Genomic DNA, 23,571 nt, shown 5'->3' on the forward strand with positions numbered 1-23,571 from the left:
TCAAGTAACACAATTCTGTCTGTCGGGTACCTCGGCAACATGTATGGAGGTAAAGGACATCCATGCACTCTAATGTAAGTGAACTTGGGAAACTGAATGAACCAAGCACCGTACCTCTTGATGAACTCCTGGGCATCCTGAGATAATCTGTTGTGAATTCCACCTTGCAACGTCCTTGTGATGTTCATCGTGAAAGTATCATTGACTAACTTGTAGTTCTTCCCTGGCGGATGATGCAAGTAGGTATAGGATTCACAAGCTCTGACCTCGCCGGGTCCTCTTCCAATCACTCCTCTGTGAGGTAGTCCTGCGTACTCAACGCTCCTGATCAAAGCATAGATGACGTATGAACTCATATGGAAGGACTTAGTAGCCCTGAGTCTCCTCAACTGTACGTCTAAGCAATGGCTAATTATCCTAGCCCAATGTATTGTACCCTTTCCTTGAACAATCACCTGGATGAAGTAAAACATCCACTTCTCAAAATAGAAGGCATGAGGTGCTCCTGTAACTCTGTTGAGCATGGTAATCAAATCTCTGTACTCCTCCTGGAAATCAATCCGGTGCGGTGTGTTCGGTACCTTGCTTAGACGGGGACGACTCTTAAGTAGCCAGTTCTTATTGATTATGCTTAGGCAAGCATCTGGATCATCATCGTACACTGATCTGGCTCCTTCAATGCTCTTGTATATCATGTCCCTGTGCTCTGGAAGATGGAAGGCTTCACTTATGGCTTCCTCTGAAAGGTACGCCAAAGTGTTTCCCTCATTGGACACAATTGTCCTGGACTGTGGATTGTAGTGACGGGCACACTCGATCATCAACTCGTGGCACTGAATAGCTGGAGGAAAACCGGCCGCCTTAATGATGCCACTCTCTATTATTCTCCGGGCGACAGGTGATGGCTTGCCAATGTAAGGGACCTCTCGGAACTTCTTCGTGCTAAAGTTCCCCAAGTTGGTATCTCCAATGTTGCTCCACTTTGACACGATCTTGGTCTCCACTTCTTCGGTCTTCTGATCTTCTTTCATGAGAGCTGAGCGGCTGGTGGATGCTCCCGCCTTTGGGGTCGCCATACCTACACAACATTTCATTATAAGAACTCGATTTTGCAATGAATAATGTAAATAAGAGAGAGAAGTTTTTAGGAAACGTCATGATAAGTCTCTAGAGTTATCATTTCCTAAAAAACAACGATTGAGCTAAGAGATTCAAAATTCAAAACTTCAAAATTTAAAATATGACGACGAAAGAATAAAGCAATAATAATTAAATCGCCATACCTCAAATCGAGAGCTAACTCTAGAATGCAAAATAAGGAAAAGATCGCCTAGGCAAAATTGAGGTAAAAAATAGATCTTCAATGTGGTCTCCTCAAAAAAATCAACCTCGCCACCTTTTGGATTTCAACGTGATCTTCAATTATTGCCTTTGTCAATTTGCTCAAATGGATCTTCAAGTTCGCACAAACAAATCCCCAAGTCTCGCACCTTTGACGTGGTCTTTAATCCATGGCAAATTCGCTCCAATGAAGTCTTCAAGATATCGCACCACCCTTTGATGTTAGCGCCACCTTTGGTTTTCAACTTAATTCGCACTCCACACTTCAAGCACACTTCGCACCACCTTTGCTTTCCTCAATTCGCATGAAGGATAAAAAAAATGATTGTGTGAAAATGAAATCTTTCACTCCCCTTATATAGCGCTTTCACCCTTTCATCCCCTTTGGCCGACTTGAAGATAAAAACACCTTTTTAAATGATTTTTAAATGATTTTTAATAAAATAAGAAGGCCGACTTGGATACATGAGCGCTTGAAATCGATTTTATATTAATTAATTAATTGATTAATTATTAATGCCTTGCGTTTTTTAATTTTCAAATTTCGATTTTTAAAAGCAAAAATAATTAATAAAAGATCAACGCCATATTAAATGCTAATTAAATTAGATTTTCAATTTTATCGAACTTAGCATTTAAGGAAATTTGAATTTGTTTATTTGGCGCCAAAACTATGAAAACAAAGGGGACGTACCTCATCGCTCTGGTCCCTTGGAGAGGGACAGGAGCGATCCATGATTTTGTCTTGATTTTTGCATTTTTTTACGTCCAACTCCTTCATCCCCACGTTCAACATTGATCATTTTGATGGTCCTTCGAATTTGATTGCCTTGTGTGCGTTCATGGGTCCCTTTTTGGATGTCCATCGCCCTGGTCCTTGTCCAAAGGACAGGAGCAATCTTCATTTTTCCACGTTCAATATGCATCTTCTATCTTCGATCTTCATTGTAGGGCGAAAAACACCTATGCTTGTTCCTTTTGCGTTTGTTTCATTTGTTTGCACGAAGTGTTTGGACGCTTTGAGGGATCATCGCCCTTGTCCCTTGGAGAGGGACAGGAGCGATCCATGTTTTTCTCCTTAACCTTGGCAAGTTTGCACTTCGATCTTCATTGTAATGTCTTCTAAACGTCGTCCCTTACCTCGCTTAACCTCGCCTTGCCTCGTTTTTGAAAGAATATGAGCGCTTTTGGTGATATCGCCTTGGTCCTTGTCCAAAGGACAGGAGCGATGTGAGCTTTTACCTTGATTGGCAATGTTTGGACGTTCAACACTCTTGCGAATTATCTTCAAATGATGCCTTGGACCATATGCTATCTTATGACGTCTTGACTTAGCTTGAACTTGAAGCAAAACGAGGAATCCAAAGCAAATCGCCCTGGTCCCTTGGAGAGGGACAGGAGCGATATAGTCTCCATGCTCAAAATGATGATCATTTTACGTTCAAAACCCTTGTATATCATCCTTTTATCATACCATGGACCCTCTAAAACATTGCAACATCTTGTCCTTACGTAAAAACTTGCATGAAATGGCCAATGCATCTAACATCGCCCTGGTCCCTTCCTGAGGGACAGGAGCGAACTAGGTCCTAGGGTGCAAATCTCTTCATTATAACGACCTTTGAATGTTTGTGCTTGCTAAAAACGCCTTGAAATGTCCCTCGCCACCTTGTCTTGACTTGGATCGACCTTGAACTTGCATAGGAAGTAACATCACCATTGTATCGCCCTGGTCCCTTGGAGAGGGACAGGAGCGACCCTCCTTTTGTGGCTCTTATTTCACTTTGTCAGGTTCTAAATTTATATTCAACGGACTCGTCATGCTCCACTCCATTCGTTCATGTCCTGACATCATCTGTAACTTTGCAAGAAAATCATTTATATCAAAAATCGCTCTGGTCCCTTCCTGAGGGACAGGAGCGAACTGGGTCTTAGCACTCTTGTGGACGTCTAAAAAATCTTCAATTTGTATTCAATGCGTTCATCTCATGTTTTCCTTTGCCTTTGTACGTAAACTTGCCTTGATTTTAGCTCGGATCTTGCCTAATGAAGGAAATCGCTCTGGTCCCTGGGAGAGGGACAGGAGCGATATTAGCATTCTAGGTCATTCTCCTTCATTTTTGCATCTCAAATTATATTCATTTGGCAAAGCATCTTCCTTTGGACCCTTTCAAATTGTTAAGTCATCGAAATCTCGCAAGGACAAGGCGAAATTAGATTTGTAGCTCCGGTCCTTCACTGAGGGACAGGAGCGATTTTTCTCCTGGAGACATTTCTGTGCTCATGAAAATCTTCAATTTATATTCAATGGAAAGATCTCGCCGCTCTCCATCACTTCCAATTCGAAATTTGTCCGGACTCTGCAGGAGTAGTGAGATATTTGAAAATGAGCTCCCGTCCTTCACTGAGGGACAGGAGCGATTTAGCTCCTACAGGCCAAAATAACATGATTTTTCACATTTTAACACTTCACGAGGCGAAAACAAATCAATTCCAATGCCCAGGATCAAAATCAAAAAAGGTCAAAATTTGGTCAAAAATATTCAATCGGACAAAAATTCATATTTCAGTTTCAACACTTAGACAAATTAAAGCTCTGCATCAACATTCCAATTGAAAATTAGACCATTTTGGCGAATTCATTGCATTCAAAATTTGCATTCTAGAAAAGGAAGCTCAAAAAGCTCTCAAAAGCGACTGGATTCTGGCCTGAAAGGACAAAATTTAAAAACCCTAAGGCTTGACCCTAAATCCAGACGACTAACTAACTAACAAAATCCTAAAAACGAAAGCGAAAACGAGCGAAAAAAAGCGAAAAGAGGGGGTCCCCATTTGCGATGGGGCGATGTGTGAAATGGTCACAACAGGTATTTGCAGTTTGAGTTTGAGGGATTCTTCCATTTTTGAAAGAGGTTCTCTTTTCTTTTCTCCTTGTTCTTCAATTTAATCTCTCTTTGGATGTGTATGATGCATTAGGAATTGAGTTTTGATCATATTGTGAGTGTAATTTAATTCCATATGTGTCTGATTTGTGAGTTTGTATGAGTGTTGAGATTTGTTGTTAAAATGGGTTGTTATTGGGTAAATGTTGTCCAAATTTATTTGGGAATCTGGTTTGGGTGATTGGTTTATAAATTTTGAGATGTCTTGAGGGAGTTTCCAAATGGATCATGTTCAATTTTGATGTAAACCCTGCCCATTTGGCCAATTTGGAGCTCTCGGGACCCAAACTGGATAGCAAGGCACCTCTGACATGTTGATGTGCATCTGATTAGTAGAGTGGCACATCTGATATGCAAAGTGGCGCATTTGCTATACCGTGGTGCATTTGATGCCTAGAATGGCACAATTGATGCCCAAAATGGCACATCTGATCACCAATGTGGTACCTTTGATCAGTTTTTGTCTATAGTCCCTGCTTGGACCCGTTTGGCCCTTAGGTTGACTTCCAAGGCCCAATTGACCCTGATGTGAGTGATTTATGATTGTTTTAGCATGATTCTATGATGTGGCGCAAAGAATTATACTTGTATGCTTGATTTGGGATCAATTTGGATTCATTTATGTGCTCGAGGCCCTACATTTACTCCTTGATTAGGGCAACCGAAATGCATTGTAAGGCATTGTGAAAATGATATGTGGAAATGCCATTATGATGATAAGAATATGTATCTATACTATTTTACCTCTTTTCATGCATGAGCTTGGGTGTGGATACCTAGAGTCAACAAGGGGAGTGGCTCTCAATGGGGGTCGAGGCCCAAAGTGGCTGCCAGGGTAACTCATTGGAGAGTTGTGTAATGCAAGTGTTAACATTAATAAAAATTGGGGAAAAAACACTAATAAGATAATTATGGATGCCCCTTGTGTGTCTTGAGTGCTTGTATAAGCTAAGGACGTAGTGGGAAGGCCTAGCCGTCTGTGGGGCGTTGATCTGGCATGATCAAGTTTCCTTGCCTTCACGAAAGGACTACTTGGTTCCGCATGAGCCATCTCTTTGAGCTATCCAATGACACTCCTTTTGGTCTCTAGTATCCAACCCCGTGTAGATTTGAGTAGTGACCCATGATGGATTCATAACTTGGTATCATTCCTATCCTTGTTATTGCATTGCATTCTTGTATGCTTGTTCTGTTGTGTATGCTCTTTGTTTAATGTGAGTGTAAACCATTGTAGGCTTGCTTGTTGTTTCATTGTATGGGCCATGTGACTATCTCCACTCCCACAGTGGGGTAGACTTGAGGGTACCACATGGTCGGGTGGCGTTGCACACCACTGTTGGGGACTAGTGGACCTTGTTCATAAATACTTGGAGAGCTTCATCACTTCCTTCCTCTCTTGATCTTTCTCTTTCCTTACCATTATTTATTATTGATTCAAGGATTGTAATTGAGCATTATATATTACGAACACTCCAGATGGAGAGTAATGTAATGATTACAATAATGAGATGAGTAGAATAGATGTTAGTGGATTGATGTTGGAGTCGGCCACCACTCATGAGTATGGATGCATTCTGTTGGTTTCTAAATTATGATGCTATCATAGGAAAACTTCAATTGGTGCTTTAAAACGAACTTAGACAAGTAATGTAATGAGTAGAAGAATAACTGAGTTATCTCTTAATCGGCCATGAGGTCATGAACCATGCTTAGATGCGTTATGAAGGTAATGACGTTAGAGAACCCTTAGAGGAGTTTTTTAGAGTTGTATGTTGAGTCTTCTACAATGCGTAGTTGTAGACGTGTACATAACCTATCTTGAGGTGTGAGCCTAGTTCATATGTATGTTTTCACTTAAAAGTTTTTAAAAAAAAAATATTTCCATGTCTTTTCATGTGCTTTTTCTCATATCCTCTAGGGTTCCTTGGCAGGGCATTACAAGTGTTCTGCACATAATATTCCCAAAAGTGAAAGTGGATGAGGCCATTGTTGTGAGGAGTATCTAGGGCATGTAGGTCCCTTGTTTAGTCTCTATGGAAAAGTAGCAAGTATTATGATATGTAAAGTTTGTGTTGTGCTCAGAAGTATGATTTTGTCTACTAGAGATCACTTTTTTGTCATACCCCACGTTAGTGATCAGACAGATCGCATGTCACCTTCACAGGGGACAGACGCATCATAGATGTTATGAACATTTCTCACAACAGACAACGCAACATGAAGATCGTGAGGCTTAAGTCTTCCCCACGATGATCAAGGTTAACCAACCTTAACTAAAGTGATTAGAGAGAGCAATCGGATTTCGGAAGGGGTGTACGTAATGTCCCCTTCTCAGTTCTAGACTGATGGATGGAAGTCTTAGCCTATTTTGGAAACCCATAGGCTAACCAAAGACTAAATTAGGGTTTTTGTCTTCAGGAAGGTTTTCAGAGAGGTGTTTGCAGGAGTTCTACAGTTTGCTCTCTAGATCCTTTCTAGGCTTTTTGTGAGCTTCAAGATGGAATAACATGCATTCCAATCAGAGAAGATTTCTAAATTTACTATTTTTAGTAAATTGCAACAGGTTGACGGTTGTTTGCTTTATAGGGGTTTTCTAGGTTTTTTGAGAGCTCCAACGTGGTTTGACATGCAAATTCTTCAGAGATGATTTCAGGACTTACTATTTTTAGTAAGTCATGACCGTTGCTCAGAATGTGATGAAAATGACTTTTGACACACTCACTATTTTTAGCAGTATGCTATTTATAGTAAGTACTATTTTTAGCAATGTTATTTTTGGTTGGGATTCTGCAGCTCAGCTCAGTGGCTATGTCTGGCAGTGTTATTTTTGGCAAGATCCTGTGTTCGAACTCAGATGACTATTTTTTGCAATGCAATTCAGTACCTTGGCCTCAGTTCATTTTGGTAGTATTCAGTTTTTGGAAGAAAAAAGTATTTTTTAATACTTTATTATTCCCCATGGCCTAGGCGTAATTTGTGTTTTGACTTCAAGGGGTCGCCATGGTGTTTTTAATTAAATTATAACTCAAGGCAAGTTGGACGATTTTCTAAGTAAGATTGCCTAAGTTATATTATTATTTATAAGTCATTGTTGAGCGCTCACTTTACACATTATTGGCAATTTTAATAAGGTGACTCTGCTATGATCTTGGACTACTTAGGAAGGGGAAAAATATATTTTTGTAATAAGTCACATTATTTTTCTAAGTCATGGTGGCGCCTAAAAACAAGGTTATTCATGTTTTATTATGTTGTTATTTTATTAAATGATGACCATTGAAAAAGGTACAATTTGGAGACATGTTTTGGTATGCCAAGTCTAGAAGATGACATGAAATGTAATGAAATGTAATGAAATGTAATGAAATGTAATGAAATGAAATGAAATGAGGGGAATTTGGGCGCCATGTGAATTTGAATTTGAGCCTCCAGAATCTATAAATATGAGTGTTGGGTTCCTCATTTGTCATCTATGAAGAAAATTATAACGAAGTGCTGCCAAAATTTGGAGTGAAGCTTTGGGGAATGCATACCTCCTAGCTACCGCTTGGTTTCTTGCTTGCAATACAGCAACTAATCGAGTTTGTGACTGCTCTTCATCCAAAGGAGTAGATTTGAGAAACAATGTTGCAGATTTGTGTTTCAATTTCAGATGTTTTGGAGTGTTTTCTGAGTGTTCATGCTGCTGGTTGGTGTGTGCGCTGAAGTAGAAATCTGTTTGTGAGTCTCTGTGTGTTCGCCAAGTCATTTTGGGTATTAACTCTGATTAATTCTCTCCCCTAGGCAATAGAGTCTACCAATTTGCAGATCCTCATTTGCTGATTTGAATTTTATAATGCAAATCATACTTACCAGATGGGTTGTACCATTCCTTGGTTGCCTCGGGTTGCGCGTTGTTTGGTTTTGGTGTCTATGTTGCAGGTTTGGGGTTCTAGTCTTATCGTCTTCGTCTTATCTTCCATTTGCTTCTGTTCTTGTGTCATTCAGAGGTGTTTTGGGCGAGTTATGAGCTTTTCAGTGATTTAGGTAGTGGTTGTTTTCTACGTGTTATGCGTACTGCAAATTACTTTTTCAGAATAGGAGTCAATGGTGTGTTATTTCTCTATGGGTGTGTTTGAGTTTGCTAAGTGTGTTTAGCTTGGAAATATTCATTGTAATGGACAGTATCTTCCCTCCATTCTAAGATTCATACTTCTCATTGTAAGACTGGATATTAGTACTATAAGCCGTTTTTTGGATTGTAAAGCAAATCCCGCTGAAAAAGTGGAAGAGGCTGGCTTGCTGCCTACATTTGGATTTTGTAAAACTGTCCTCCCACTGCACAAGAGATAGAGTGATTGTTGTTTTCATTCCTAGTCCTCCCACTGCATAAGTGGTAGTGATCTGTTTTCCTTGTAATTATCCTCCTCCCGTTGAAAAGTGGTCGAGTGATTGCTGCTTCAGTTTATTGGCTTGTCCTTGGCTGGTTTACCGCCAAGTGATCTTTCAATGTTCTCATTATCCCGCTAAAAAGGGAAAGGGGTTGGCTTGCCGCCCAAGTATTGTATTCAATTTCAGTTTCTTGCATCAACGATCCCCTCTACACTGCATGCTCTCACCCTCCCAGATTGGGCTTTGGGTGATCAAAAGGTGGAAAGGGTTACTTTCAGCATTATTAAGATTTCATTTTCTAACCCTAACGGGTGTTTGTGTTGGTTGTAAGCTGAAATAATTCAAAAAAAAAAAAGTGGGAATATTACAATGCATTAGCCTAAAGCAATTCCACCCCTAGTGAAGAGACGCCACCCTACCTAGAAAGGGGTATAAAGAGAGTACGTGTTAACGTCAAGGAGGGCATCAATGTGGAAAACAAAAAGAAGGCTTCAGCAATAATCATTTCAGTGGTGGGATTGCACATCCTGTTGGTATGGTGTATATATATAATCTACCTATATCTTAACTTTCCAAAATTATATACTGTATGCTAATAAATATCCAGAACATACAATGTTACTACATACATATCTGCATCTATCTCTGCATATACATACGTTGCTCATAATTCCTTCCACATGTACTTTGAGCATGGAGTGAAGATTTCAGACTTGTTACTCATGAAGTAGGGGAGAAAGAAGGACCAAAACGTGGTGATTGCATGTTTGATAACCTATTCCTTGGGTTGAACAATAATAAGGCTCATACCAATCCATTTTGGGAGTTGGATTTGAGGACAACATTTGCTCCATATTCCAATGTTGTTGAAGCTTTCATGGTTAGGCTTCAAGGGTTCACTAGAGTAGACATCAATTTCTTAAGTATGCACTTGTCCTCACTAGCACTTGGCAATGTGTTGAGTTTTCTTTTCAGTGTGTTGAAAATCACTTTCGGTTGGGTATCCAGGCTCGAGATCGTCAACATGGTCTGATGGAGCTTATTACATGTGAAAAGAAGGATCTTTGGATAGATAAGAAACAAATTTTCAGTCTTGATGGTGTTGTTCCCTTCTTTACCAGCCATTTGATGGTTCCTTTTGCTCATCAACTAGTGGATTGGGGAGATATTTTGAGCAAAGGATGTTTCTATGTGGAGTGGAGTCACTAGAGAGGATATTTCCAGCCTTGAACGTAAGCATATGTGTTGTTTTGGATGATGATTTCTTGTATTGCAGCAGCTGTTCATCTTCTTGGATGCTAATTTTCCTAAAATCAGATCTCAAGACAATCATTTCAGACTTGGCGGGCTGCTGGTATACTCTTTTCCAGACTTCACGGTCTCCTGGAAGGACAGGTTTATGGTCTCAGATGAGAGGTATGGCAAATTGGGGCAATCAGTATCTGTGTATGGAAAGTGTTCAAGCTCTAACTAGTGGTCATTCTTATGCCCTCTCTTCTACTTATGATTGGGACAGCGAACCTTTGCTTTCTATGGTTCATCATTCTGAGGTGTTTGGAGTGGGAACTATAAGAGATTTCAGAAGTCTCCATGGTTGTATCAATATAATTCAATTGAGGCCTAGTAGATTCAAGTGGAGTAATGAATATGAGTTTGTTGAGCTCCTGCAAAGCAGGGAGATTTAAAGAAGTCACATTTACAGTCATCGCTCTACTTGACACCTTGGGGAGATATGTTGTGGAGTTTGATTGTGAGTTGAGTAGACTTAATTTCCTATTGCCTAGGCTTGTAATAGACAATGGCATTGTTGATATTGATTACTCAGAGCTTTATGGGCATGAGATGCTGCATGATATTGATTTCAGTCCCTCAAGATTTTTCAGTCTAAGCATCATGCATGGTAACATTTTGGAGTTACAAGGGAGGTTAGTGCAGTTGTGGTGTGATGTTTTCACTAATGTGATCAAAGTGACGCAACATCAGCATGGTGGGTTCATCTTGAGACAGACATGGGACCCTAGGATCGTACTTGCTTTGGTGTGGATCAATCTAAAATTCTCTGGAGTTGTGGTGGCATTGCTTGAGGATAAGCAATTTTGGGAAGGGCAGATTGTAATGTCCCCTTTTTCGCTCTAGTTTGTTTTGGGGACCGTTAGCCTATTCCGGAGACCCGTAGGCTATTCGAAAGCAAAAAGTAGGGTTTCCTACCTCTGGGAGGATCTTTCTGCATTTTTTAAGGCTTGTATTTTGGAATTTGTCAGTTTGGGTTCTGGATTCCTTCTGGGTTTTCAAAAAGCTTTGCAGTGAGGGTACATGCATAAAAAGTTATGGAGTTTCTTTGACTTACTATTTTTAGTAAGTGGAGGCAGAAGCAGTTGAGTTCTTTGGTTTTCTGTGATCTCTACGATGGTATAACATGCAAACCAATCGAAGGACCTTTTCAGGACTTACTATTTTTAGTAAGTTTGGTAGCTGCTCAAAATGTGGTAAAAATCACTTTAGAAACACTTACTATTTTTAGCAGTATGCTATTTATAGTAAGTATTATTTTTGGCAGTGCTATTTTGGGCAGGGGTTCTGCAACTTACTCAGTGGCTATTTCTGGCAGTATTATTTTGGCAAGATCCTGTGTTCACTCAGATGACTATTTTTAGCAGTTCAATTCAGAGCTCCAACTCAATTCAGTTTTGGTGATTTCTAGCATTTCAGTCCCCAGCTCAATTTGGCAATAATCAGTATTTGAGAAGGTATTTTTAATATACTAATACCTTAGGCATAAGGTTTTAATATTTGATTATTTTATGGATGGATGACTTGGGAAAAGGAGAAAATAATATTTTTATCCTAAGTCTATTTGGCGAAATATTTTACCTTCATAATGGGGTGCCAAAATGCAGTTTAATTTTATAACTTATGGTTGGACGCCTTTGGAGGAAATTCTCATTAAAAAAAGGTTTATACTTAGTGTTATTTTAGCATTGGCTAAAGTTGGTGTCCACTTGAGGGAATAATGTATTTGTTGCCGAATAAAATATTACTATTCCTTGGGCGATTTATTGTTGAGGAAAAATACTTTATAAAGTAAAATATTAATAAGGCAAGATGGACGCCTTATGGAGAAATAAGTTCATTTTATAATATATTTCACTTATCTACCTTGGATGTCACATTATGATTTTATTGCCATTTTTATAAAGTATATTTACTTCTATGAGAAGGTCGACTTGGAGAAAGGAGAAATAAAATGCAAATTACAAATTTGAGAGAATTGAATGTGCATTTGGATTTGGTGTCCATTTGGGAGTGAATTTGAATTTGAATTTGGCGCTTCAAAAGCTATAAATAAGAGTGTTGGTCTCTTGTTTTGGGTATCCATGAATATTTGTAACGATGTGTTGCCAAATTGGTGCCAGAGTTGAGCTTCGAAGTTCAAAGCTTCCTAGCAACCATCAGTTTCGTACTTGAAAGACGGTGCCTAGCTGATTATTTGTGACTATCTTTCATCCAGAGAGAGATTGTGCTGATCGAAGTGATTGGGAGATTTTTAGTTTTTGGTGTGTTGGGCGTGTTTCCAGTTTGCTGGTTTTTGGAGTGGCTGAAGGTGATTTTCAGTCATATCTTCTTGCTCGAGTGTCTGTTCGTTCTCGGTATTTTCTCATTCATTTCCTATGTCATGAGCGACTCATCTTGTAAGTTTTCGTTGGTTTTCTTGGAGTATTGAATTTTATTATGCAAGTCGAAGTTTTCTGTTGTAAACGCTTTATGCTAGGAGTGCTTTGGGTTGTATGCCATGGGTTTGGGCATTGTTAGTTGATGTCTTTCATTTCCATCCTTATCGCCATCATTGTATCTCTCATTTGCTTCTGTTTGGAGGTGATTCAGATGAGTGTGGAAAGAGTTATGAGTAAATTAGTGAGTTCTTAGCTTGCTAGTCTGTGTTTTCAGCGTGTTGGGAGTATATCAGATTTAGAGATTTTCCGTTTTGGAGTGTCTTCTTGTGTGGAGTTGGTTATTGGGTGTGTGGGTTCTTTTGTGTGGAGAGAAAGTGATCTTGGTAATTGTTTGCAGCTGTTGGTTCTTCATTCTTATCTTCTATGATTCATATTGTAATGCTAGTAGTAGTACTAAGTTACTAACAGCAATTTCTTTGATCTCTCCTAGTCCCACTGCATAAGTGGAAGAGGCTGGCCTTGCCGCCTAGTTTGGACAGTGATTCTAGTAATTTTGTAACCCATGTTTGCATTGTAAAGTTGATTAGTAGTACTAACAGCTATATACTTGGATTGTTGTTCTTTGGCCCACTGCATAAGTGGAAGAGGTTGGCTTGCCGCCTTCTTATCTATTGTAACTCTGTCCTCCTGCTGAATAAGCGGTTGAGTTGATTGTAATCTCATTTTCAGTCCTCCCGCTGAATAAGTGGTGGAGTTGATTGCTATTTCATTTCTAGTCCTCCCGCTGCATAAGTGGTAGAGTGATTGTTCTTCAATTTCTTGCATCATCCTTGGCTGATTTACCGCCAAGTGATTTTTAATATTCTTCATATCCCGCTGGAAAGTGGAAGGGGCTGGCTTGCCGGCCAAGCATTGTATTATTTCCAGTTATTTGAAGCTAACAATCCCCTCAACATCATATGCTTTCACCTTCCCATATTGGGCACTTGGTGATCAGAAAGTGGAAGAGTTACGATTTCAGTATTATTGTATCTTGATTTCCTAACCTTAACGATTCTTGTTGTGATTGTAACTGGAAGTAAATTGAAAAAAATTGTGGGGATAATACAGAACTCCGTGTTACCAAAAGCTGAGTTTTAATGCTCTTTTTTTACAGTTCCTAGGTGCCTTGGAGGTTTAGTAAGTAAAAAAGTAATAATTGTCATATCCAGCCATATATGTATTAGGGGTCTCAAAAACTTGACATATCCATATCTAATACCATATCCATATTTGTATCTAATACCATATTTTGTCAGTATGCAACTCTAATTTCAAGATGTTGGTCTGTGTTTGTAATATCCCCTGTGGTGATACAAGGAATATTTATGAACACTTGTCTAATCAACCTGCTGTTACCAAGTTTAGGTCTCGCTGATATGTAGTTTCAGAATTTCAGTTTGATAGGAAATCCTTCCAACACATGTTTTGACTGATTTTGACTTCTAAAAAGGACTAGAATTGATTGAATAGTTACCAAGAATGCATAAACAACTTCCTAGTGATGCATCATGTGGAAATAAACTCTCAATCATGAACAATCAACTAACTGACATTATGTAAAACAGTTGTCCAACATCCTCAGAAAAGATTATGTTTTAGATGCAACCAATACTCCTTCAACCTTTATTCATTTGATAACACAATGTGACATTATAATGACAATAATAAAATCAGACACACTGACTGATATCAGTTGACCATTTTCAGACTTCTGAAGACAAATGGCAGTCCTATTTTCATGCACATAAACTAATAATTACAATGAAGCTTAATTAGCAATTGAACAAGGGTTAAGGCGTCTTGAAGGAGTAAACAGAATGATGAGTGTTGAGGGCTCCAATCTTCCAAATCAGCTTGTACTCAGAAATTGCCCCTGCTGCAATGGTGAAGGACTGATAATAAATAATGTGACCCCTGGTAGCCCACAATTGGAACCAAAAACTGATCGCCTAATTCCCTTGAGTGTAGCGCTGTCCTTGCTGATGTATTTGAAAGACAATTTTGAAGAGTTATTATTAAAATCAAAGGTATGCAGCTGGCTGGTGCAAATCTGATTTCAGACTGATGGAAGTCTGATCCCTTCACATTAGCTCCTTGAAATGTTATAAAATGAATCACCTAGGTCCTCCAACAATATCGCTAGATTCAGATTGGATATTTGATGCTTCAAGAATACATAATGAACAAAATTGTGGGATGGAGTTGTGAGTTCGATTTTGTTACAGACCAGGTATAGGAACAGCGAACTCACAAATAATTTCCAAATGCTTCTCCAAGAGATCGATTTGTCCTTCCCTTCCACAATCGATATGCAAAGAACACTAATTTTTGCCAAACTGAAGATTCAACAATTTATCCACCACAAAGTTGAAGTCTTCCACAAAAATCGTACTTCATGAAAATCTGATATCAACTCAATATGCTCAATATGAAGGCCTGAGTGTCCCTCAATCTCAAGGGAACCCTTCGGAGGATCTCTCACCCCCTCAGTTATGCAGATCAAAGGGAGGTTTTGTTCCCTAAGACCAAATCTGCGGACAACCCTTGGCTCCACAACCACAATACAAACAAGATAACAAACAACTGATGCCCAATCATGAATTACCCTCTTCTATTTATTATTTTCATAACCCATCATAAGATTCCTTCTAGAAGATTCAGGGAGGTACACTATTATTTAAGTGACTTTTAATTATTTTTATTTTATAATTAAGTCACTTTATTAATTTAATAAAATATAAAGTCATCTCACGTATGTTTTTTAAATGAATATAATGAGACAACTTATATAATATTAAATTAAATAATTTCCCCTTATTTCTCCAAAAATCTAACACAAACAATTCCAAGACAAAATCCAAAATCGGGGACATTACAGTGTTTATATGTTAAGCCAGTAAGGTACTGAAGAACTTTAGCAAGGATAACTAATATGTCTTTTGGTCTTGAGAAAAATAGCCTGAATAAAATTCTATGATTCAAAACAAGTTTGTAACATTAAAACTCAAATTTACTGGAAAGTCATTAATAACTGCACCTAAAAATTGCGAAGAGAACTGTTGTAAGCTCTATCAATACTAATTATGAGGAAACTTAAGGAAACAAGACATGAGAGAGGTTATAAAAAAATGGTAGATTCTAGAAGCAAGGTATCCATAAATAATATGAAAATATAAATAAAGACAATTACCTTAATTTTTAAGCGTTCAGCCACCTCTGACTGCTCCTCATATTCATCCATGACCTACATAATAAAAAAAATTTAAAAAAATTATTCAAAAAATATTAACCACAACAAATATTTGTAAAATATATTTTCAAAATTAAAAAAAGGAATCTATAAATTTTTGTAAACAAATATATTGGCATAATCTTGACTAAATAATTAAAAATTAATAATTATAAATTCATTAAACAAATTTGGATCAGTGTTACCAAACTCAATAAGTTGTGAGGCAGGCGACCCTAAACAAGTCTAGAGACTTGACAACCAGGTACACACTAGACTCACCAAACTTACTAAACTCAACAAGTCCCATGGGAAAAACCCAGCCATGGTTGGGAAGTAGAAATTAGAAAAAAAAAAGCAATTCACTTAAAAGAAAGTGCCTTATATTTGTCTCCTACACCGTAAAAGCAACTTCATTTCATTTCTCAAAGATAATACAATGATGCAATAAACAATCAGTTTTGCAATGATTCTTAGAGGAAATAAACACCCATATATTGAATATTTAAAATACCCACAAGTTGGATATCGCTTCCAGATTTATTACAGAGTATGGACAGCCGATTAAAAATGAAACTAGCAATACCCAAAAGGTTAAATAGCTCCAAAAGGGTTACAAACATACCCAGAAGCTGTAATCTAAGTTACCAGTTCGGGTTTGGGAGCGGGTTTGGCAACGCAAACCCAGTTCATGGGTTCGGAGGAAAAAAAAATTTGCCTTTTGCAAAAATTTAAAGGAATATACAAAATTACAAATCTAAATACATTTAATAGTATGCTACTTCATCATTCATCAATGCCAAATGCCAATTCAATTGATAGTTCGGAATTTCAATAATATCATATTATGTCATACACTCATATGCCATATAATATATATCAATGTATCATAGATTCATATATGTCCAAGTTCACAATTCATATGAAAATCATTACAATTACAAAATTGACAATCAAAAATAATAATTGTCTTCTATCTTCAATGTTCATCAATCATCAAAAGGATCTAGATCAAGATCATCACCATTTGCTCCAAGTTCAAATTCAAAATCATTTGAACCCAAACAAGTGCCACTCCCACTAGCTCCATCAGTTCTAGGCTAAGTCACCAGGTTCGAATTCGAATTCGAAGTTCGACAGCTTTGAAATTCGAATGAAGTTCGATGCAGAAAAAATTCGAAATGTATAAAATTCGAATTAAATTCGCCATATGTAATTTGTAAAAAAATATAATAAATATATGTAATATATCTATAAAATTGCCTAAATAGTTTAACATTGATAAATAGATTTGAAATCATTACAAAAAGATGACACATTTATAAAATATAAACCATAGGAAACGTATGCTTTCACAATTTCAAAGATGTTCTTTTGTCAAAAAGGTACAATAACAATCAAAAACTTTAGAGCTTTAAAATAACTCTAAGTCATCAAGAGCACTTGGCTGGGACGCCAAATCATCATCATCTGTATCACTACTCAGTTCATCATTTGCAAGGTTAGGCTCATCTGCATCTGGCATTCCTATGCCTTCAAGAGTTTGTTCTAAAGAAGTGTTCTTTGCTGATTTGTTCATCAGCAATTTCAAATTGCTGCGAACATAGACAAGATCTCCCAACTTTCTAGTCAGCAATTTGTTTCTCTTTTTGGAATGGATGTGGTCAAAGCAACTCCAGTTCCTCTCACAAGCTGATGAACTTGCTCCCTGACTCAAAATTCGAATAGCAAACTCTTGCAATTCAGGAGCTGATGATCCATAAGCGATCCACCATCTATATCCAGGCATACGTGGCGAGTCATATTTGGCTTCTGCCCCTCCAAACATCCCTTCTCCTCTCTTGTATTGCCAACTTTGATCTCTAATTAGTGCTGCAATTTCTAAATCTGGTACATACCTGCTAATGGCTTGGTAAAGCCCTGCCATGATTTCATTATCACCCCTTCTATCAATAGAAAACAACTTAGGCTCCAAAAAGCAAGTTGTTGCATGTAAAGGTGTGTGCATCATTTTCCATCTGCAATCACCTGTCTCCCATATCTGCATATATTCTACTTCTTCATTATTTAGTGCTTTTTGAATAGATTCCTTACACCGGTCCATACTTTCATAAAGCATGCCAAGGCAAGGAGTGTCACCATCAACCATACGAAGCAGATCAACAATTGGTTCACATAAAAGAAAAACTTTTGCTGCACTTTCCCAGAAATTGTTGTTTAAGATGATTTGCTCTATGTTCTTCCCCTTAGGGCCTTTAGAAAGCACTGAACTTTCCCACTAATTGGAACAAATAACAGATCTCAAAGCTTCTTTTTCTTCAACCACTCTTTTCAAAGTGATATAATATGAAGCAAATCTTGTTTCACAAGGCCTCAACAATTCCTTTGATGCATGTTGCCTATAAATACTCAATGTGAAACGATGATTCCGTATGAAATTTGCAATTGCTCTCCCTCTATGAATAGCTTCATTTACCCATGGGAATTTAGCCAAGTCATGAAGCAACAAATCAAGACAATGGGCTGCACATGGGCTCCAATATATCTGTGGGTACTTCTCTACAATCAGCCTCCCAGCTCCCACACAATTTGTTGCACTATCAATTACCACTTGAACCACATTTTCTACCCCTACTTCAAGAATGGCTTCCTCTAATATTTTAAAAATATACACTGAAGTTTTCTTGTGGTTCATGGTGTCAATGACTTTCAAAAACACAACACCTTCAGGACAAGACACCAAAACATTAATCAATGGCCTTTAACACATATCTGACCATCCATCACTCAATATAGTGCAACCTGTTTCCTTCCAAGTGGTTTTGACATCAGCTAATTTTTCAGTCACTCTATCTTTTGACCTCTGCAAAAGAGTTGTCCTGATAGCCTCTGAACCTAGGGGTGTGTACCCTTTGCCAAACTCTGCAATTTTTTGAATTGCAATACGGAAATGAGGATTTCTCGCGACATTGAATGGAATAGCACTTGTGTAAAACAAATCAGCAACTGCATCATCCACCTGTTGTTTCTCTACTGGTTTCCAAAAGTTGTTCAATGTTCCACTCTGTTTTGATACACTCACCGGTTTGGATTGCACAGAAGAGGAAGACATGACAAATGTGAATCTAGATATATCCCCTTCAATTCTCTGTTTCTTTTGTGCCTTCTTCATTTTGCCTACCGTTGAAGCAGCCAACTCTTTCTCTAGAATAGCTTTAAGTTCTGGAGTCGCACCTATGCATGCTTGAACACCTCCATTTGGACCCCCTGTTTTAGCAAGGAAGTGGTCCCTAAGCCTTGTTAAAGTTCCAATTATAGTTCCCTAACATAGGTTACATTTGATGTGAGTTCCATTTCGGATCACATGCTTCCATGCCTCAGAAGTTGATTTGGGAGGAGCCATTAAATGAAAATCTGCATGTTTGGAAAGAAAAATTAAAAAACACACTACATTTATTTCAACCTTTCAAAATAGAAATACTTTTATGTTTTAAGTTTTAACAATTTCACAAATGACCTCTTAAAAATATATAATATTAAACAATATAATAAAAAACTATTAATATAAAATTATAAATTATATAATAATAATATTAAACAACATTATAAATTTATAGATAAACATTATAAAGTATAAACATTATAAATTTATAAATAAACATTATAAAATAAACATTATAAAATATAAACATTATAAAATAAACATTATAAAATATAAACATTATAAATAAACATTATAAATTTATAAATAAACATTATAATTATTAAACCTAAAATTTTAAAAAAAAAAAAAAAGATGAGAAGCGGAAGCCTACCTGTGCAGGTCGGGCAATGGTGGCGGACTGGTAGCAACCGTGGGCGACGTCGACCCGCAATGGCAACTGCAACTCCCGTGGGTCGTGACTGCAACTCCCGTGGCGGTCGGCAACGTCAACTCCCGTGACTAGCAACTCCCGTGACTGCAATAGCAATGGAAACCCGTGTGGCCGCCCGTATTTATTAAAACCTCGACGAAACCCTAAAACGCAAGAGAAAAAAAACGCTTTTCGGCTACCCTAAACTTTTATTCGAATTTAATCGATTTTTTTAGGGTTTTTGTAGAATGTTTCAAGTTCGGCGAATTTCAAACTTCAAGGTTGAAATTCAACCGAACCTGGTGACTTAGGTTCTAGGTATCTCATCATCATCATTTAAAGTGACTCTAACCAAATCATCAACAGTTGCATCCAAGTCGGTACACTCAGGGGTTACATCCCAAAGCTTCATTGCCCCTTGTATTGTTGTCCCTTGTGTTAGAAGACACAAATTGGAATGAATATAAACCAAGTTTTCTGCTCTTTTTGAAGCCAACCGGTTACGCTTCACTAAGTCGATAAAGGAGTATGTACTCCAATTACGTTCAGCAATGGAAGAACTTGCAACAAGTTGAAATTGGAGAGAAAACCAACAAAACTTAAAATTAAAAAAAATGCAAAATAAATTAAAGAATGTTAAAAACATAAAAGCTAAAGTCTACAATACAAATGTTAATATTTAAAAGTAAAAAAACTTACTTGTGATAGTATCTTGATTGCAAGAGGTTGGAGGAACATAAAATCTTGACCATGGAGGTACCACCATGTAACTCCATCCATTTTGGATTGGTCATTAATGGCACAAGGACTATGACTTCTTCCTGAGATAAACAAACCAAACTCTCTCCTAACACTATCCACCACTTCAGGATTACTATAGAGTCTAGCAAATGCCCACTTGTACCCAGCAGCAACTTCAGGATATCTATATGGTTTAGTTCTCCCTGGATAAGAAAGTAATTCATTGCTATAGTACATGGGAGGTAAAGCATGTGCAAGGAGGTGCAATGGCATGGTCATCTTGTTCCCCCGATGATGAATGATTTGTTCCACCTTTTCGAAAAATGCTTCTTGGGAGTCCTTGTCTCTTTTTGCTATTATGACTTTGATTTTTTCAATCATGGTGTCCATTCCATCATAAACTTCCCCCAAACATGCTGCATCTATATCAGTATACTTGAGCATACTCATGATAGGCTCAGTGAAATTCAATACATATTCCACATTATCCCACTAATTGAGATTTAAGATCAAATCCCTAACCTTTTGGGCCCTCGCTAAATTTGATTGCTTCCAAATACTCCATTGGTTACTAATAGCCATACATGAAAAAATCGGCTATAAATCGTTTATATCGCGATTTATCAGGAGTGAAATGCCCAGCCAATTTAATCGGCAAAAATATTGCCAACGATTTTTCCCTTAAAAATCGCGTTTTTAGGGTGGCAAAAATCGCAATTAAAATGCAGAATATCGTGTGTTAAATTATGTGCGTCTTCATTCCACACAAACCCTAAAAAGCGAAAAGATTTTAACACAGCTTCATTCCATGCAACTGAGCTCCCCGACGCCCAACGCCATTCATCCACACGACTCCTTGACAGCCGACGCAATTTAATATTTAATATTAAAATATCGCGTGTTAAATTGAAACAGTTATGAATATATGCTATCGCGTGTTAAATTGAAATAGTTATGAATATAGGCTATAAATCGGAATAATATTTAATATTGAATATCGCATGTTAAATTTAATATGCTTGTTTTTTAGAAAATTTTAATGTATATGCAATTTTTAAGAAATTATATATTTAATATTATATATTAAAAATTTAATATGTTATTATGTGTGTTTTTTTAAGTTAAAAAATTTAATGTTAATGTTATAAATTATGTTAATATTATAATTTAATGCTAATGTTATTAATTATGTTAATATATTATTATGTTCTATAAATTTAATGTATATATGTGTTTTTTTAGAATATTTTAAGAAATTATATATTTTCAAATGTTTGATAATTTTGCCGATTTATTGCCCAATTTTTTCCCGATTCTCGATTTTTTTTTAAATTTCGACCAAAAGATTTATTGTCAATTAAGATATTTACATCTTTGCTAATAACCATGGCACTCAATGCCTCTTTCACCTTCAAAAGGTGTCTCAACATTATTGTATGTGATGCAAATCGGGTCTCAACAACCTAGGTTCATTTAAAAAATATGTCAATAACACATTTTAAAAAATATAAAATAAAATTAAACATGGCATAAATAAAATTAAATAGATAAATTAAATTTACCTTCAGCAATTCTAACCTCATGAAGCTCCTGAAAATGGCTTGTGACATAAGGTGGTTTGTCACAAACATTTGGATCTCCTCACCCTCTTGGTAGATATCCTTCGCCCATACTATTTGAGTGCCAATTGCTTGCATCACCAAGTTGAGGGAGTGTACGATGCATGGTGTCCAAAAAATGTGTAAATATCTTTGTTCAATCAAAGCACCTACAGCCTTACAAACCTTTACATTGTATGTGATGACTTAAACAACATTTTCATGTCCCACCATATCTATCCAATCAAAGCGGATTCTAGAAATGAATTATGCATCTTTGAGTGGCCCCTCACAATCAACTGCCCTCAAAAACATTGCCCCTTTGGGGGACACTACAATAACATTTATCAATGGACAGTTTTTGCCATCCTTCCATCCATCATAAACAATAGAAACACCCGATTCAACCCAAGAATCTTTAATCGGTTTCAATGATTGGTCTACAAAATTCTTCTCTCTTGCCAATAAGGTGGCGCGCACCTTTTCATACCCAGGACTTGTGAAACCAGTAGGTGCATTATTGATTGCCCTCACCATCTCCCACCAATATGGTGATCTTACCAAGTTGAAAGGAAGACCATTGGCATAGAGGCAACATGCAATTTTTTGCTCTGCAATATCTCTTGATTCCATTTTGAATGCTTTCTCCAATGGGCCTCTTTTGCGGGAAAGAAGGGAATTTTTTACTTCAACTTCATCTTGCATAGCGGGTATATCCAAGAAAGGGTGATGGGGGGCCTTTTCTGGTAGTGTATGATCATCAGGTAAAGTCATTGGTGTCTTGCTTGCAAATGGATTAGCTCTTAGTTTTTCTCTTGCTATAGCTTAATCCATGTCTTCTTGTTCTCTAATGAATGTTGCTATTTGTGTTGCAAACAACCCTTTCTCATCTGGCCCTACACACATTTTAATCCCTTTCCCAGTAGGGCCACAAAAGTGACATCTCACTTGATAATACGAGCATCTATAATTGGTTTTACAAAAATTACAAGTCAATTGATATCCCCCACCTCCTGGAAGTTGTTGATGCATTGTAGTATAATTCCATAAAGGAAATCCTCTATCAATTTTAAATTTTTGGTTTCGAGTCTTGTAACCCCCACCCACTGAACTCGAACTTGTTGCCATTTTGTTTTTTTGCTATTATAAGAAATTAAACATTTTTAAACTAGAAAAAAAATTTAAATGCAATATTACACAATGTAAAAGCTAATGTAAGTGTTGTCATTTTATGACACCCTTGGTCCATCAGTGAGAACCGATCAAAGATATGTTCCATGGACGAGCGCTGCCCCAGTTGATAAAAGAGAAAAGCAATGGAATTATGAAGTGTGAAGTGTTGTCTTGTCAGAAGCAAGTTCCTAAGTCTTCAACCCCGGAACTCCGGAACCCCCAAGTTCCCAAGTTCCTAGTTCTTCAACCCCGGAACTCCGGAACCCCCAGGTTCCCAAGTTCCTAAGTCTTCAACCCCTCAACTCCGGAACCCCCAGATTCCCAAGTTCCTAGTTCTTCTACCCTGGAACTCCGGAACCCCCAAGTTCCCAAGTTCCTTAGTCTTCAACCCCGGAACCCCGAAACCCCAGAACTCCGGAACCCCAAGGTTCCCAAGTTCCTTATTCCTCAACCCCAGAACTCCGGAACCCCCAGGTTCCCAAGTTCCTTATTCTTCTACCCCGGAACCCCCAGGTTCCCAAGTTCCTAAGTCTTCAACCCCAGAACTCCGGAACCCCCAAGTTCCCAAGTTCCTAGTTCTTCTTCCCCGAAACTCCGGAACCCCCACGT

General features: G+C 37.7%; 1 protein-coding gene across 2 annotated transcripts in view; it reads right to left on the minus strand.

Moving 5' to 3' along the window:
* LOC131032306 (thioredoxin-like 4, chloroplastic) overlaps positions 1–23,571 on the minus strand; it is a 111,535-nt gene that overhangs the window by 63,630 nt on the left and 24,334 nt on the right. For both annotated transcript variants that reach the window (XM_059209959.1, XM_059209958.1), the window contains exon 3: positions 15,558–15,611. In XM_059209959.1, the coding sequence (XP_059065942.1) occupies positions 15,558–15,611 (54 nt within the window). The remainder of the gene's footprint in view (positions 1–15,557; positions 15,612–23,571) is intronic.

This window comes from Cryptomeria japonica, chromosome 8, assembly GCF_030272615.1.
Source record: "Cryptomeria japonica chromosome 8, Sugi_1.0, whole genome shotgun sequence".
Lineage (NCBI taxonomy): Eukaryota > Viridiplantae > Streptophyta > Pinopsida > Cupressales > Cupressaceae > Cryptomeria > Cryptomeria japonica.